General features: G+C 36.3%; 2 protein-coding genes across 2 annotated transcripts; both read left to right on the top strand.

Moving 5' to 3' along the window:
* The first annotated feature begins 301 nt into the window (after positions 1-301).
* LOC131160005 (uncharacterized) lies at positions 302-2244 on the top strand. The gene is made up of 2 exons (XM_058115287.1): positions 302-1295; positions 1513-2244. Exons 1-2 carry the CDS (start codon positions 563-565, stop codon positions 1707-1709), a joined length of 930 nt encoding a protein of 309 aa, XP_057971270.1. The 5' UTR covers positions 302-562; the 3' UTR covers positions 1710-2244.
* Positions 2245-14647: 12403 nt separating this feature from the next.
* LOC131160324 (uncharacterized) lies at positions 14648-16065 on the top strand. The gene is made up of 4 exons (XM_058115894.1): positions 14648-14899; positions 15069-15190; positions 15468-15746; positions 15855-16065. Exons 1-4 carry the CDS (start codon positions 14882-14884, stop codon positions 15907-15909), a joined length of 474 nt encoding a protein of 157 aa, XP_057971877.1. The 5' UTR covers positions 14648-14881; the 3' UTR covers positions 15910-16065.
* The last annotated feature ends 79 nt before the right edge of the window (positions 16066-16144 follow it).

Here is a 16144-nt window from a genome sequence, read left to right as displayed (position 1 = left end):
TAATTTCTTCTAAGGTGCCATCCCGGAAGTGCTAGCAGTTCCCTTTTGTAGATTCCCTGTATTCTAATGTATTCTTCCTCCAATTTACCTTCCAAGTATATCACTTATCAGGATATATATCCTTGGAAAGTGATCGAGTGCATTTTTATTTTTTAATATCAACCACAAACAAAAACAAAGTTATCAGAATTGGCAACACATGCATATACGTACCCGTGAATGGTATGCATCTTATCCATATGCAAGTGGAGCTCACATGGCCAAGAAAAGTTTAAAGCTATCTTCACCAATTACCAAACTCAATTGACTGCGGTTTAGGCTGTCCCTCCATTGTTTTTTCCTGTTTTAATTTCAGAGAGTCAGTTCTTGTGCTCTTCAAGCTTCTGGCTTGATATTGTTTTTCTCTTGTTGGTCGCTCAATATATAATCTTTACCTTCTCAAAAATAAAATAATGCATGCATGTTTACATTCGCCAGATCAGTCTCTTCAATTCCCAACCCTCGTGAATGGTAATTAATTAATTAATGAAGAGTTGATCAGAGCTGGCTATCATACATTACGATGGAAACTGATGATCAAGATTTGGTGACCGTGGAGGAGGGAAGGGGAACACCAAAAGCAGAAGGAAATAGCGTTACGGCTGCTTCGTCTCTCCATGCACCCTCTCGTATTTACAACCAACTCTTGGAGTGTATGTCCATAATGGAGGAAGGCACCAACCACAAAGATCTTTCACCGAAGAAGCCCCAAATACAGAAGGTTCCTCCGTCGATGCGGCGGAGGAAGGACAACGATATCTACTTCGACCCAGCTGTGGTGTCCCTCGGCCCTTACCACCACGGCAAACCCCAACTGAGAGCTGCAGAAGAGCTTAAGCCCCGAGTGGCTTTCGAGTTCGTCGCCAACAGCCGGCATCGCCCCGATGAGTACTACAGCAGGGTCTCAGAGGTCTTAGAAGAGGCAAAGAGTTGCTATCTCGACAAATTGATCAAGGACTGGGACGACGATGCCTTCCTGAAGATGATGTTCCTCGATGGCTGCTTCGTTTTGCATTTTCTGATTGATGTTGGTGTATTCCTCGAGCATTTGGGTTGGAAGAGTGCGTCTGAAATTCGAATGGACATTATTTTGCTGGAGAACCAGCTCCCCTTCGTAGTTCTCCGAGTCCTCCTGGACATGAAATTCTCAGAACCAGGTCAAGATGGAGGGGAAGAACTCATCAATTTCAACCTTGATCTTTTTCTTACATCCTGCGAGGCAACAAAGACAACAAAGGCAACATGGCGGGGAAAAGGTAACCAAAGGTCTAGCTGGCTACCGAAAAAATAGAAAGTACCAGACCAATATGCATGCCTAATTGCTCTATTGAGTGGTCAAAGTTTGATGATTTTGATGAAATGGTTAACATACAAATGTCCAAATTCCACATGACTTGTGATGAATTTTTTTTTTTGGCTTTTGTGTTTGTTTCTTAAGTTATTTGTATTTATCGTTATAATTTTTATGTATAGGTGATCAACAATACCTTCATCTCCTGCAAGTTGCCCGATCGAAATTGTTCTTAGCTAAAAAAACTAAAAGTGCTAAAACCGAAGGAACTAAAATTTGGGCAAAGAGAGATTTTGTCCGCAAGGTCACTTTTTTCGTTCTGCAACCGAAATCAAATCAAAGGGGATCCATTGCAAGCCCAGTGACACAAGTTTCTTGAATGATATCAGTTTTGTTTCTCACTTCTTTTATGGTAAACTAAAGCTTCCAAACATAAAATTTAACAGAGGCGACAAGCATATTTTTATGAACATGATGGCTTATGAAGCAGCCCCAAATACGTTTACTAGGCATGAAGTTTCAACCTACATATATTTTATGGATCGTTTGATTGACGGAATCGACGATGTAAGAGAGTTGCGATCCCAAAAATTATTGCACCACCACCTAAGTAGTGATGAAGAGGTGGCAAAAATGATCAATGATATGGGAGCAGAGGTAACTCTAGCCTTTGATAGTTTTCAAGAAGTTGAGGACAAAATCCAAAATCACTACGACATGAGGATTAACACATGGATTACTCAAATGATACATGACCATTTTAGTACCCCTTGGACTATGGTTGCTTTCTTCTTTGCAATTTTTGTTATTAGTTTAACTATTGCCCAAACCTATTTTGCAATTTATCCTCGTTCTTAATGTATTGACTAGTCATACTATGCATGTACATAAAGTGAAAAGATAGAGGTTGAGCACACCATGTTGTATAGTTTTAGTATTTATAGAATTTTTTTTACTTTGCATGCTACTAAGGAACTTTATGACACATGTTTTATGTCTTTAATTAACATTTACTCCTTTTACAAAATATGAATTATTGCAAGTTATTTGACAATTGATATTTAGAATTTATATTGGGGATAATTTAGGACGTTTAGAAATAGGTACTAGAGAATATGTTGTAGTTATGATTGCTCAAAGAGGAATTCAAATTCTTCATGAACTCCTTTTGAAATGCGTATCATAAATTTATTTCTTCTGATTTTTTTTCCTAATGCACAACTTTGATACATGAAATACTTAAAATTAGAAATGACAATGTGACACTTGGAGAATTGTTAATAATTTGGAATAGGCTTGCACAATGGTTACGCTATTTTGAATTAAACACCTGAATATATATATATATATATATAGAGAGAGAGAGAGAGAGAGAGAGAGAGAGTGTGTCACACCTTGAACCCCGAAGTGGGACTCGGAGGTGAGAATGTAACTTATCCTGTCCCTGTATCATACAATCATTAAAAGATACAGTACAATGGATGAGGGTCCGACCCCGTGGGGTTCCCAGGCACCCTAAACAGCATCCAAACACAATCATATACGTAACGAAAAATCATCAATATATCATATATGTAGTACCATACCAGAGTCTATATAAGAGCAGATCATAGCTCTAACAAAACGTACAACCGGGTGCTCAAAAACAACCCAAAATGGCAACCCAACAAATCTACAGTCCTAGCACTTACCCAAGTGCTAACACAGTATACCAGCCTCTACGCTCCCCACACCAGGACGCTAGTTTCGATTACTCGAAAGACCTGTAAAAATGTACGTATAGTAGGGGTGAGACACCTCTCAGTAAGGAAGAACACAGGTTATATCAATGTGTGGCATTTGAGTGTTATGATGACAAAACATACACGCAGTTAAACGCAATCCAGTACTAATTCACACAGTGCCTACAAGCACCCACAACATATGATTTAGTAACCTGGTTACCAGAACTGGTGATCCCATCAGCTCAGCTCTCTCAATACATCGGTCACAAGAACATACGATCACGTCCACACAGTTCCATCATATACACACACATAATCAGTACACAGTGTCGTCACACTTATCGGCCTGAAGCCGGTCCTGCATTCCAGCGTTAGCCCGTAGCCAACCCGCAAAGCATGGTGCCACCAGCACATGGCAAGTCCTCAACTCCCATGGCATCGTACCGGCGCTCAAATGGTGCATCCACACCCTGTGGCCTAATCTGTCGGAAAGGCTTACGCCCTCGGATATAGAGCCGGACACTCTTGCCAATCTATGGCCATCGATTTCAAATGCCCTCAGATATAGAGTCGGACACTCTCAGTACTTGGAATAATTTTGGAACCGTGTTCCTACTAGCATTTCAACATATCACACACACATGCATGCTCATATAACCAAACAAATCACACCCATTTGGTAATCTAAATCATGGTTTTCCAAACAAATACAGTTTATACAAGGTCAAGGCATGGCCATCCCATTCACGTAGTATAAATCACATATATACATAGGTTTTCATCAAAACCAAGGATGCAACCCGTCGCCTCCCTTTTTCCCAAAAACTGTAATAATGAAAAACCTATATTTTTCTCTTTAGATCCCCCCCAAATGAGTAGTCAAAACACACGCAGGACCGTGGACCACAGTTCCACCGAGTCCGATTTCAAAAGTAACTAACATAACACAGTTTCCCCTTACCTCAACCCCATAAGCAAAACCCAAACTCTTAGGCTCCTAAACAGTGAATCGAGTTCCAAAACCTACAAATCCCGATACAGAATATACTCACGCGACCATCTTCTACAAAACTACCAGATCAGAAATGAAAACCGAGCCTTACCTCGAATTTATGTCGAAACCCGAAAATCTCGGAAACGAGATTCCGATCCACAAAAGTTGTAGAGAATCCTTCCACAATCCTCGTGGTAACCTTGGATTTCGAATTCTATTGACGACCAGTGAGGAAATCTAGAGAGAGAGAGAGAGAGAGAGAGTAGAGAGAGAGATTAGAAAACTTAATGAAGAAGAAAACAAATTTTTCCTTTTATACCCCTTTGACCCGCCTAGTTTTCTTCGATGAAAAGTCGAGTATTTCGTCGCGGATGTTGGCCGCCTCATTGACGAAGTCTGATATTTCAATTTCTCCAGACCTCTCGGCTTCTCTTCGTCGACGAACCCTCTGAATTTCGTCGACAAAAAGTCTTCTGGCTTCGTCGACGAAATCTGGCTTCGTCGACGAAATCTGCAGAAATCCTTTTATATATTTTTCGGGTTCTTACAGAGAGAAAGAGAGAGAAGCAAAGAAATGTCACCTTGAGTGTGATGCCCCGATTTTTTGTACAAATTTTTTTCAATAATAAATAAATTTTCACTCATCATCCACAATATCCATAAATTGGCCACCCCAACAATCCTACTATCATTCATACGACCCGACCCACACTGGGTACCAGGTAAAAATTTATTTTATTTATACAACCTAACAGCGGAAGACAGTATATTTATAACGTCTAGAATACAATACCCAGAGTATCAACATACATAAATATACAATACTATCTCATATCCAAAAACAATACAACCCTAGGGAATCACACCTTCCTAATCCAAACTCACCCTGTATATTAGGGTCCCAGCTCCCTATGATCAAGGAGCTCTATCACCCAATTTATCCCTATTCCCTGAAAAATTTAGATAATTTTGGGTAAGACACATCTTAGTAAGAATGAATAAATTATTTACAGTGTGTGGCCATATGACTTCAGTTATAACATGCTTTCTTTTTCAAAACAACATTTCATCTAAGAAAATACATTGATATTCACATTCTCATAATCATATAGATATACAACACAAGTTTTATAAGCTTTAAAACTGAAATTAGGAATAGCTTCCCAAGAGGGGGTGAATTGGATTCTAAAAATTTCTTTTGATTCCTTTTAAAATACCTTAAACTACTTTTATATTTTTTAACCAATTCTTGACTTGTTTTTTTTTTTAATTCTTTAATCAATCAAGAACTTAGTTCTTTTATCCAATCAATTAAACACAATCTTCAAACCAAACAATCAATTTATTTGCCAAGTACAAGTTAAACAACAAACAACCAAACCAAGATATAAAGTATTCAGCACTTTGGTAATATAAGATCTTGAGATAGTTTGTTTGTTTATATAAGCCCTATGATTATGAATTATAATTTATGCTTTCTGAAGTAAAGCCCTGTATAAATAAATGCAAGCACTCTTTCCAAATATTTAGAATTCAAATAAACTCTTGGTAAATTTATCTTTGGGTTGTTAACCAAGTAACGTACTCCCGTATGGTTTCCGCAAGATATGGTGTAACCAACGTACTTCTTTTCGGTTTCCGCAACCCAAATCAAAATTGGACTTTAAGTTTACTTGATTTCCAAATATGCGTAGTATGTATAATTTAGATATTTAAATCATCCACGCAGTTGTATATGAACTGAAAATAAAAAATAGGGAAAGAGAGAGTGAGACGGAGATTTTTACAAGGTTCGGCTTATACCCAGCCTACGTCCTCACCTTTGCCAAACCACCAAAGGATTCACTAAACCTGTTCTGTTAACTGGTGGAACAAAACCGATTACAACATTCCTTGGTTAAGGTTAGAGCCCGCCTTCTCCAAACGATATTCCCTTATTCGGTCACTCCTTACATAGGCTAGAGTCCGCCTCTCTAAGCAATATCCCCTTGCTTAGCCAACGATCCAAACACCTTGGAACGTCAATGAACTACAAGAAACACAAGATAAAATCTGTGTACAAGTATACTCTCTCGAAGAGCAAGTTAGTACAATTTTAGCACTATATACTTCAATGTAAAATATCAATAGGAAATAGAATGAAGCTCAAGTGTAGAATTCACCAATATCCTTCTTAGAAGAGGATTAACAGTAGGAATTCAAAGGAAGAAGGATCAGCACTTCAGAGTTCTCAACAAAAGAATTTTTCAATGAGTGAGCAAGAGAACTTAGGAAGAACAAGAGTACTTTCAGCTTCTCAAAACAGATTTTTCAATTCTTGGATATATTTTCACTTGCAAAACCATGTATTTATAGGCTTTCAAACTTGCAAAAATTTCCTTAAAGAGTTTCCCTATTTATTAGAATATTTAAGGTTCAAACGGCTATAATTTAAAACATTAGAATTTTAAAAATTTACCCATTGAACAGTGTTTAAATGTTTGACAGCAGTGACCCCATTTCAGTGTTTTGGCCATAACTTTTTCTGTATAACTCCAAATTAGTGTTCTTGGTGTCAAACGAAAGCTAAGAGAAAATCCTACAACTTACATGTTGACCAGTCTTTAAAATAATGAGTGTTTGACAGAGAAAAATTCACCTCAATGCGGCTGTATAAAAAATGACAGCATTTCGGAAAAACTCTTTTTGGTGCTTTTTATTCAAAAAATGATTCTAACCTTTTTTAAATAATTTTTGACCTTATAAAAATATTTTTCAGGTATTTCAAAAAGTATCTAGGTCTAAGAAGTTAACCTAAGAGCTTCAAAATATTTCAAACGATATTTTAAACAACTTACATGAGACTTCTAAAATATTAACATTCTAATTTCTTGAGTCTTCATGTTTTGTTCTTGGATTGAATCCATCTTTTCTTCAAACTTCCATATTCTTTGAGCTTTCTTACTTTGCCTTTCTTTAACTCTTTTGACTTTAATATGCCTTGGCTTTCAACAACTTATTCATGTCATCATATTCTTCAACAAGTAATTCATGTCTTGGCTCATTTAAGCTTCATTTGATCCTTATGAGCACTTTGACCTTGCTTCCATCATATTTGATCCTTGTGGGCACTTTGACCTGACTTTCACATATATGAACCCTGAAATATCATTACTCACACAAATACATTAAATTTCACTTATTTGTTAGCATCAAAATAAGATAATAAGATTTTAAACCTTGTAAGGCCAACAAAAACCATTTATCAAGTTTATTCATTTCCAACACACATAATTACCCACGAAATTCCTAAGAATAGGGAAGATTGCCCGCCCATATAGGTAACTTCCCTTTGCCTTAACACGTTATGCTGTCAGGAATGGCCACATTTGATACCTATCAAGACACTCACCTTACTCAGTAAGCCCTCAGGAGGAGAGTTTCACTTCGCCTCAATTATTTATTTTATAAAACGCACACTCTTTCATTTTTCATAATCATTTCCCATTTTAACTTATTACATATCTATGTATACATAACTTCACATTTATGTACTTTACATAATACATTAGATCACATAATTCCAATTCTTAACACATTCACGATTTCCATACTAAGCATACCTCCCCAACGACATCACTAGGAATCTCACAACACAATTTCCATATTGAGCATACCTCCCCAACGACATCAGTAGGAATTTCACAACACAATTTCCATACGGAGCATACCTCCCCAACGACATCAGTAGGAACTTCACCACACAATTTCCATACTGAGCATTCCTCCTCAACGACATCAATAGGAACTTCACACACACAATCTCCCTACTGAGCATACCTCCCCAACGACATCAATAGGAACTTCACACACACACACACACACACACACACACAGAGTCTCCATACTTAGCATGCCTTCCCAACGACATCAGTAAGAACTTCACACACATGCCTCCCCAACGGCATCAGTAGGAACTTCACACACACACACACACACACAGTCTCCATACTGAGCATACCTCCCCAACGGCGTCAGTAGGAACTTCACCCACACACACACAGTCTCAATACTGAGCATACCTCCCCAACGGCATCAGTATGAACTTCACCCACACACACACAGTCTCAATACTGAGCATACCTCCCCAACGACATCAGTAGGAACTTCACACACACACACACAGTCTCCATACTAAGCATACCTCCCCAACAACATCAATAGGAAAGGAATACCACTCACCCGCAACTATTGTGCGGTGTTGGCATATCATCAATCATATTTCAGTATATCTCAATTCAATTTAATATAAATATTCTCATTATTTTCTATGCACATTTCATCATCTCATAATAATATATATCATATTTCACATATTTCCACATTTCCCAAAATACTCATTAGTAATTTGTACAAACTCATTTTTCATGCAAATAATTTCTACTCACGTATAAATATCCTATCAATCATTTTCATTTCAATATTTTCTCAAAAAATACACATCGTTATATTTCACATTTTTCAATGCATATCGTGTGCCACACAATTTTTATCTAATATTCATAATATATTAATTTCACACTGCAAAGCATCACAATTTAATATTACTCAAATGCCACACAATTTATCTAATATTTATATCAAAATAATTTTCAGTCAAAATATCATATGTTCATTTTCACATATTAATTAACATAGTAATTCTAAAAACACTGTTATAATTTATTTCCCTTATCTAACTTAATAAGAGACTCGTTAACACCCAGATTCTACGCCTTTGGCGCCCGAAACTCAAATCTTGAAATTCACATTTTCCCTAGATTAATTAACTCATTTCCTCCAAAACAATACACAATTAATCTTCCCTAAAATCCATATACCCCAAATTATCATTTAAACTATTATTTAACACCCCACTTAATTTTCTGAATTTTACTTGTGGGTCCCAAAATTACACCCGCGACGCTCACTTGGGCCCTAAATTCCGAAAATTCTACTTTAACTCTAGATGCTCAACATTTTAGCATTTCTAAATTAATATTAATTAATTGAAAATAAGCCACTTAATAACCCCCATACTCCAAATTTGGGGTTTTGCCCACGACGACCCCACGAGAATTTTGTCCTACTAGACTTGTAGAGAATTATCCCTAGATTCTCATGGTGGTGTCCGTTTGTCAATCGGCCTTATAATTTACAAGAAATGAGGTAAAAAGGGAGATTTGGCTTACCACAGGAGATACGTCTACGCCGCTCCTACCACCGATCCGCTCTGGTATAAATGACGGCAGCGAAGAATGGAGTTCAGCAGTATCTTCCAATTTCTGATCGGGCAAAAATCTGCCACGTTATTGAGGAGAGAGAGAGAGAGAGAGAGAGAGAGAGAGAGAGAGAGAGAGAGAGAGAGAGAGAGCACAAGGGGGGTTGTTGGATCTGCGCCAATTTAGAAGAACATCCTAAAGCTTCAAGCTTTAGGATGCTTACTTGTAACGCCCCGAACCCTTAAATCCGGATCCAATGCGTTATACCTGATCATATCCTGATAAATCATAATTCATAACATACGCAACGGAAAACAATATCATAATCTCTATATAATATAACACAAGAGTTTACTAATTCTAATTATAATCCATATTAAATCATCCATCACCTGAATTTCCATAAATCTACATAACTCTTAAAACAATTCAGTATTTTCACTATCATTCCTTACTCAATAGCCTTAAAACATAAAGACATAAAATATAAATATTTACATTCCCCAAAATTAACATAGAAATATATCATTTTATTTTTCTATTTCCCGATAATGTTATAAAAACCTCGAGCTCTCAAAGCTCGATCTCGAGGAAATCCTGAAAAAAAAATAATTTCATATTTGAGTGAGACACATCTTAGTAAGGGAAGAAACAATATATTAAAACAGTGTATGACCAACATGAGTTTATATATGACATATTATTTAACATTTGAAAATCATTAACATAATTTCTGAAATTATTCCATAAACCTAATCAAACACATGCAAATGTTTAACCCACGAGATTACCCGAGGATAGGGGTGATTACCCGTCCATACAAGTAGCACCCATCTGCTATGATATTTAGGCAACCCAAAGGTCGTAGCTCAAGCATACCAGGGCGCTCACCTTACTCAGTAAGCCCTCAAGTGATAAATTGATCTCGTACTCACACAGCTTATACAAAAGTTTATCAGCGAAAGCCTTAAGGATAGGGAAATCTACCCGCTCATATAAGTAGGTTCCCTTTGCTCTAGTGCATGATGCGGCTATTGCCACATCTTTAGCTACCAGTGCACTCGCCTTACTCAGCAAGCCCTCAGGAGAAAGGTATGCCTCGCCCAATCGTAACATGTTCTATGTACATATATATTTCTAATATTATAATACATCATTTTTTCTATCATTATTCAATCATACACATTTGTTCATATTCATGGCTTAACATTACATTGCATTTCACTTTAAGTAACTCTTTCCCATTTTACATTGTTCACATTTCACATTTCATTTCCATTTCATTTCATAGACAGTATCTTTCAGCTGTTTTACCCAGCATTTTGCAGCTGTCATACATTTACCCAGCTACTTTCAGCTGTTTCACATTTCCCAGCCACTTTCAACTGTGACACATTTACCCGGCCACTTTCTGCTGTTACACATTTACCTAACCACTTTTAACTGTTACACATTTACTCAGCCACTTTTAACTGTTTTACCCAGCATATTTCAGCTGTTTACATGGTTGCATTAACATACACAAGCAACATAGTTCATGTCATGTTTTATTCACAATACATTACTAACTTAACCTGCATCTCATCATTTAACATATATTTCCACACAGCATTCTATTTACTCATGCCACATAATTTAGCAATAAAATTTATACACTGCTTGTAAAATAAGCCAACCAACATTTAATGTTTATATACAATAAATACCTTTCATGTCTTACATAAATATTCTGAAAATATTTTTCCACTTTCATCAATTCATTTTCACACATACATATCAAATAAACAGCCCTAAACTCGAAAAAAATATAATTTAAACAGTTGGCATTTTACCCATACTGAAACATATATACGTACATATAACATAATTTATTTTTCCATTAAATTCATAAAAATTCTGATTTAATATATATTTTTTCTCTTACCTGGTTTCTTGAACTACGCCAACAGGGACTCCGAAAAATACCAGCGGCGCTCACCCGGATCCTGAAATTAAATTCCTAGTTCCAATAAATTATTCCTGAATAAAATATTATTTAAAATTTCCTAGGGTCATAATTCCTAAATAAATAATAATACCCTTAAATATAGCCAAAATTTTCAAATTACACTCTTGCTTTGAATTAGGGTCAAGAAAACCCCAATTGAAAAATTATCTATGCCAAAATAACGACGACTAGGACCCCATGGTGGCGTTCGATCGTCAATTTAACAGCATATTAACAGTGAAATTGAGAAAATAGGGAAAAATTACCTTTCCCCAGGAGCAGTGCCTAAGCCATTCCTATGAAAAATTTGCTCCAGTAGAAATGTCGGCTGCGTAACCAGGATTCCAATGGCACATTCCGTTTCCCAATCCACTGCAAACTTATCGAAAAATTGAGAGAGAGAGAGAGAGAGAGAGAGAGAGAGAGAGAGAGAGACGAAGACGAAGGTGGCTGGCGCGCACAGGAATGAATTTCAGAGGGGGGGTGTCATCTCTGACTGTTTCTTCTTCTTCTTTCTTCTTCTTTAACTTCCTTAACTTTTACTTTATATATATATACATATATCTTTAACTTACCTATATGCATATCTTATGTCAATTAAATTTTTTTTAAATCCAATGTAAAAATATTTAATTTAATAACTAATTATTTAATTATTTAATTTATCTTAATTTATTTTAATTTCTTTATTTTTAATTTTTTTCTTCTTTTTCCCACGTCATTCCTCTTATTTATTTATTTGTTATTTATCTATTTTTTTATTATTTCAATCATTTTAAATTTTCGGGTCTTTACATTACTTATTTATATATTAATAATAGTAATAGTATTTAATTAATATTAATAATAATATATTTTTATTAATAAAAATAAAAATAAATTTTAATTATTATTTTTTTTATTTCAATTAATTAATTAAATTTTTTTTTTTTTTCAGAATCACTTTACTAATTTTGTATAACTATTTCTGGGGTTATGACATTGAGGCTAAAGAAACCAAGGAAACATGTTCAAACATGGAAAAAAGATCTAGACTTTCATAATAGGATGGAACTGAGCAAAATGTAGTTGAATTTATTTCTTCTTCATCCCATTATATTTCGCAAAGCAACATGAAGTAAAAACACTTGATCAGACATGTTCACACATGAAGAGACGAGCTAAAAAATTCATGCTCTCATTGGCAAAATTAGACTAGGATCCAGAGGTAATATATGTAGGAAGAACTGATCAGATCATGGGGATCAAATTGAAGATAGGATGCCACCTAAAAGGTAAAACTTGTCCTTAAGACTAATAGAATTGCCCGAAAGACCCACTGTTAATGGTTAAGATCAAATTCATCTACTCTAAATAATTACTCTATAGTAAATTGCACACAATTCTCAGAAAAATTTACCTAAGTTTAAGGGAAGTGGGATCCCAAGGAAAATTCAAAAGTCCATTTTATCTCATTTGTTGTTAATATCCTTTAATTTATTTATCCTCCAAAATCATTTATTGACTTAAGCATTAATTTTTTTTTTTGGTTGTATACATGAGTAGCATTTAATCTCATTCAAGTGGACAATAGTTAATAAGGATATGAAGAGTGTTTCTTTCCCAATATTGCAGAGCAAAGAGGACTAGGAATTCTAAAAAGGGTAACTCTCCTTACTAAGTCAATAGAATTTTGAAGAAAAGTGGTTTCTTTTTTATTTTCTTTTTTAAACTCTTGCAATTGATGTTTGTAAAAAGAAAACATACAACAATACAAAAAATCTAAAATGATATATTTAAACCGTGGAAAAAACTATATTAAGTAGAACCATTTAAATACTTCTAATTCAATGATGATAAACGTATACACACTTAAACAGTTCGAGAATGAGACGTGTATATGAAATGTTTCCTGTCAAAATTTTAAGAAGAAATAGGAAGAGATATATGATCCCGGAAGAGATATATGATCCCCCCCACCCCACCCCCCCCCCCCCCCCCCCCCCCCCCCCCCCCCCCCCCCCCCCCCCCCGCGGCACAAAACGCGGGCACGCCTAATGTGTAGCTCAAGTGAGCCTCCAAATGAAGCCAAAAAAATAGTAAGCACTTGCTATATCGGAAATCCAAAACTTCAATTCCATGTTCTCATACACACATTGTCCTTATTTTCAGTTATTGGGACAAGGATAAGCTGAAGTAGGTTTGAATGAGTCAAAACGAGAGCCAAAAGTGTCGCAAAGAGCACAACTGTAGTTCATGGATTGCGAAGATGAATATGCACTATCCAAATTCTAATCTTGTCGTCATAGTGCTATTGAATTTGATTGTTAAGGTCTCCATAGATGTCCTAATTGAGACTCCCCACATTGCCAATATCGATCATTCATCATTTTTGCCACTTTTGTATAGACCTATTATTTATTTATTTATTTATTTTTAATAAAAGAGGGTGACACCTCCTTTCTTTATTAAAAAATCCCTCACTTATGATGGAGGAATTTCGTGATTCTAACAAATCAAGTTACAAACAGATAAAAACAAAACGTAATTAAAACGAAACGAAGACAAAACGACACATTAGACTCTTAAATTAGTAAAACCAATTTTGTCAAGTCGAATCATGTCTCTAACTAGACGAGGTAAATAAGCAAACTCCAGACATGCCAAGAAATCCGTAACCTTATTTCCTTCTCTAAATTGGTGAGCAATGGTGAAATTAATCATAGAAAGAGCCTCAAGAAACATTTTTCAAAAATTCCACAAATACCATGCCATGCATTTCCAAGAACGAACCCAATCGACTACTACATTAGAGTCACATTCAATCTCCACATTCATATAACCCATCTCTTTGCACATTTGTAGACCTACAATATAATAAGTTTGGGTTTTGGATCAACAGGTGTACACCATGTGCACGGCCCGTGCATAGGTCACCATTTTTGACATTGCCCAGACAATCAAAAGATGATGGGGATGATTTGGTAATGATAAATGAGTTACAAGAAGGAAAGGGTAATGAGGTAGTTCTTGGGAGTGGTGGTGTGTCAGTTTTTGTTACTCATTTTCCTCCGAAACAAACAAAAACGTCTAGTACTACATCTTGTTGTAGAGGGTGTTAGAGATCGAGTTCGTTAGCTAATAGATAGGCGTGCAATTAACCTCCAATCTATGTTTTAAGATTCTAATGATAAATATTATGAAAAACGATATCTACCTCTGTTGAGAACCTTTGGAACTCGCAAGTGTGCACTGATGATTATACATGCATGTGATGTCCAAGTGTCAAGTGTCAAGTGCAAGTGTCAACGATCACCAAAAACAGGTGTGCGCGATTTGCACAGCCAAAGCATTTATTAATATATATATATATACATATGCGAAGGGAAAGTCCCAGAAACCTCTACCACTTTCGATTTTCAAATAGTCAAATCCCAAAATGAACACACTCCCCACAGTGGGGGAAATCTGAAGCTGTTGCTGATCTTATCCATCTCCAAGTTTCCATATATAAATTGGAAATGGACCACCCTCTCCCCCAAACTCCCCACTGCAATCCTCTGCTTCTGCTTTTTTCTACCTAACCTTAGTTGAGGAATTACTGTACTGATACATCAAACATCCATCATGGCTTTCAGGGCAATGGTACGTCTCTGTTTTTTGCTGTTTCTGTTTTTGCTTTTACTTCTGTTCGCGTTTGATTCACGGAAGAGAGAAAAAATGCGATGGAATTTTTAAAATCAAATGATGAATTTGACTTCATTCTTCTGTTTATGTGTCTGACGAGAATAATGGCTTCTGGGTTTTCACATAGGGATTGCTGTTGGGTCGACTCGGAGGAAACAGACCCTTCGCCACCTCAACTACTCCCGAGATGAAACCCTTCGCGTCCGCCATGGACTCTGTCCACTCTGATCATCCTCGGCCCAAGACACGGTCACTCTAATTTTAAATTTTAAAATTTTTTTTTTTAAGTTGTTGAATTTGGATAGTATCAGTAAATTTTGTACTCTGTTTTATTTAAATTTATATTCAAGGTCTGAATTTTGAAATCTCAAATATGGATTTTGTTAACATGGATTTAAAGTTTTTGAATTCAAGTTTTAATTTCAAGTTTTCAAACATGGAATTCAGATATGAGAGAGTGAATTTAAGCCGTGAATTCGAGATCATGATAAAATTAATTTTAATTTTTTTAAAAAATTCTGCCTAGGGGAGTGAAGGCGGAGTTTGCGCCGGTGTACGTGATGCTGGGGATGGTGCTGGTGGCGGTGGCGATCGGAGTGCACACGGCGAAGCAGCAGCTGGTCCATTCGCCCACGGTCCTAGTGAAGAAGAAGAAGAGGGAGAGCTTCCCGGAGGTGGAGGAGCCTGACGCCGTCGTTGATTCCGCCGACGAGTTGCTCAAGAAATCTTTTCTTAGGAAGGTGGCTCACATCCAACAGATCGACCGCAACCTGCCGGATCCTATCCGGGGCGACCCGTTTATCCGGTACCATTCTTAAATACTAAAATTTGAAACCTCAATTTTTATTCTTCTAATGTCTGTAACGATGAATTAGTGAAGCTAAAATGGTATGGTTTTGTTGAAAAATTGCAGCCCTCGGAAAGCAGAAACATTAAAGAGAGTTGGGGTGGAACCGAGTCACCACTAAAAATTGGGTTACCAATTTCAATGCTATGATTTTCCTTTACTATCCTTTTATGTCACATGTAATTTGTTTTTTTTTTTTTTTTGTTTTTAATGTATGTTTTTGTAAAGCGTGTCACCTAGATGTTGTAAATACAAGGATAGTGCTTTTTGGCTCCAAGTACAAGGTAGGTTGTATGTCACACTCTGGGTGTTTTTTAGTGAATGAGGTTTCAATGATTCATCTACAAGAAAAGAAA

Source organism: Malania oleifera, chromosome 7 (genome assembly GCF_029873635.1).
Source record: "Malania oleifera isolate guangnan ecotype guangnan chromosome 7, ASM2987363v1, whole genome shotgun sequence".
Lineage (NCBI taxonomy): Eukaryota > Viridiplantae > Streptophyta > Magnoliopsida > Santalales > Ximeniaceae > Malania > Malania oleifera.
This window is presented reverse-complemented; position numbering and strand designations above follow the sequence as displayed.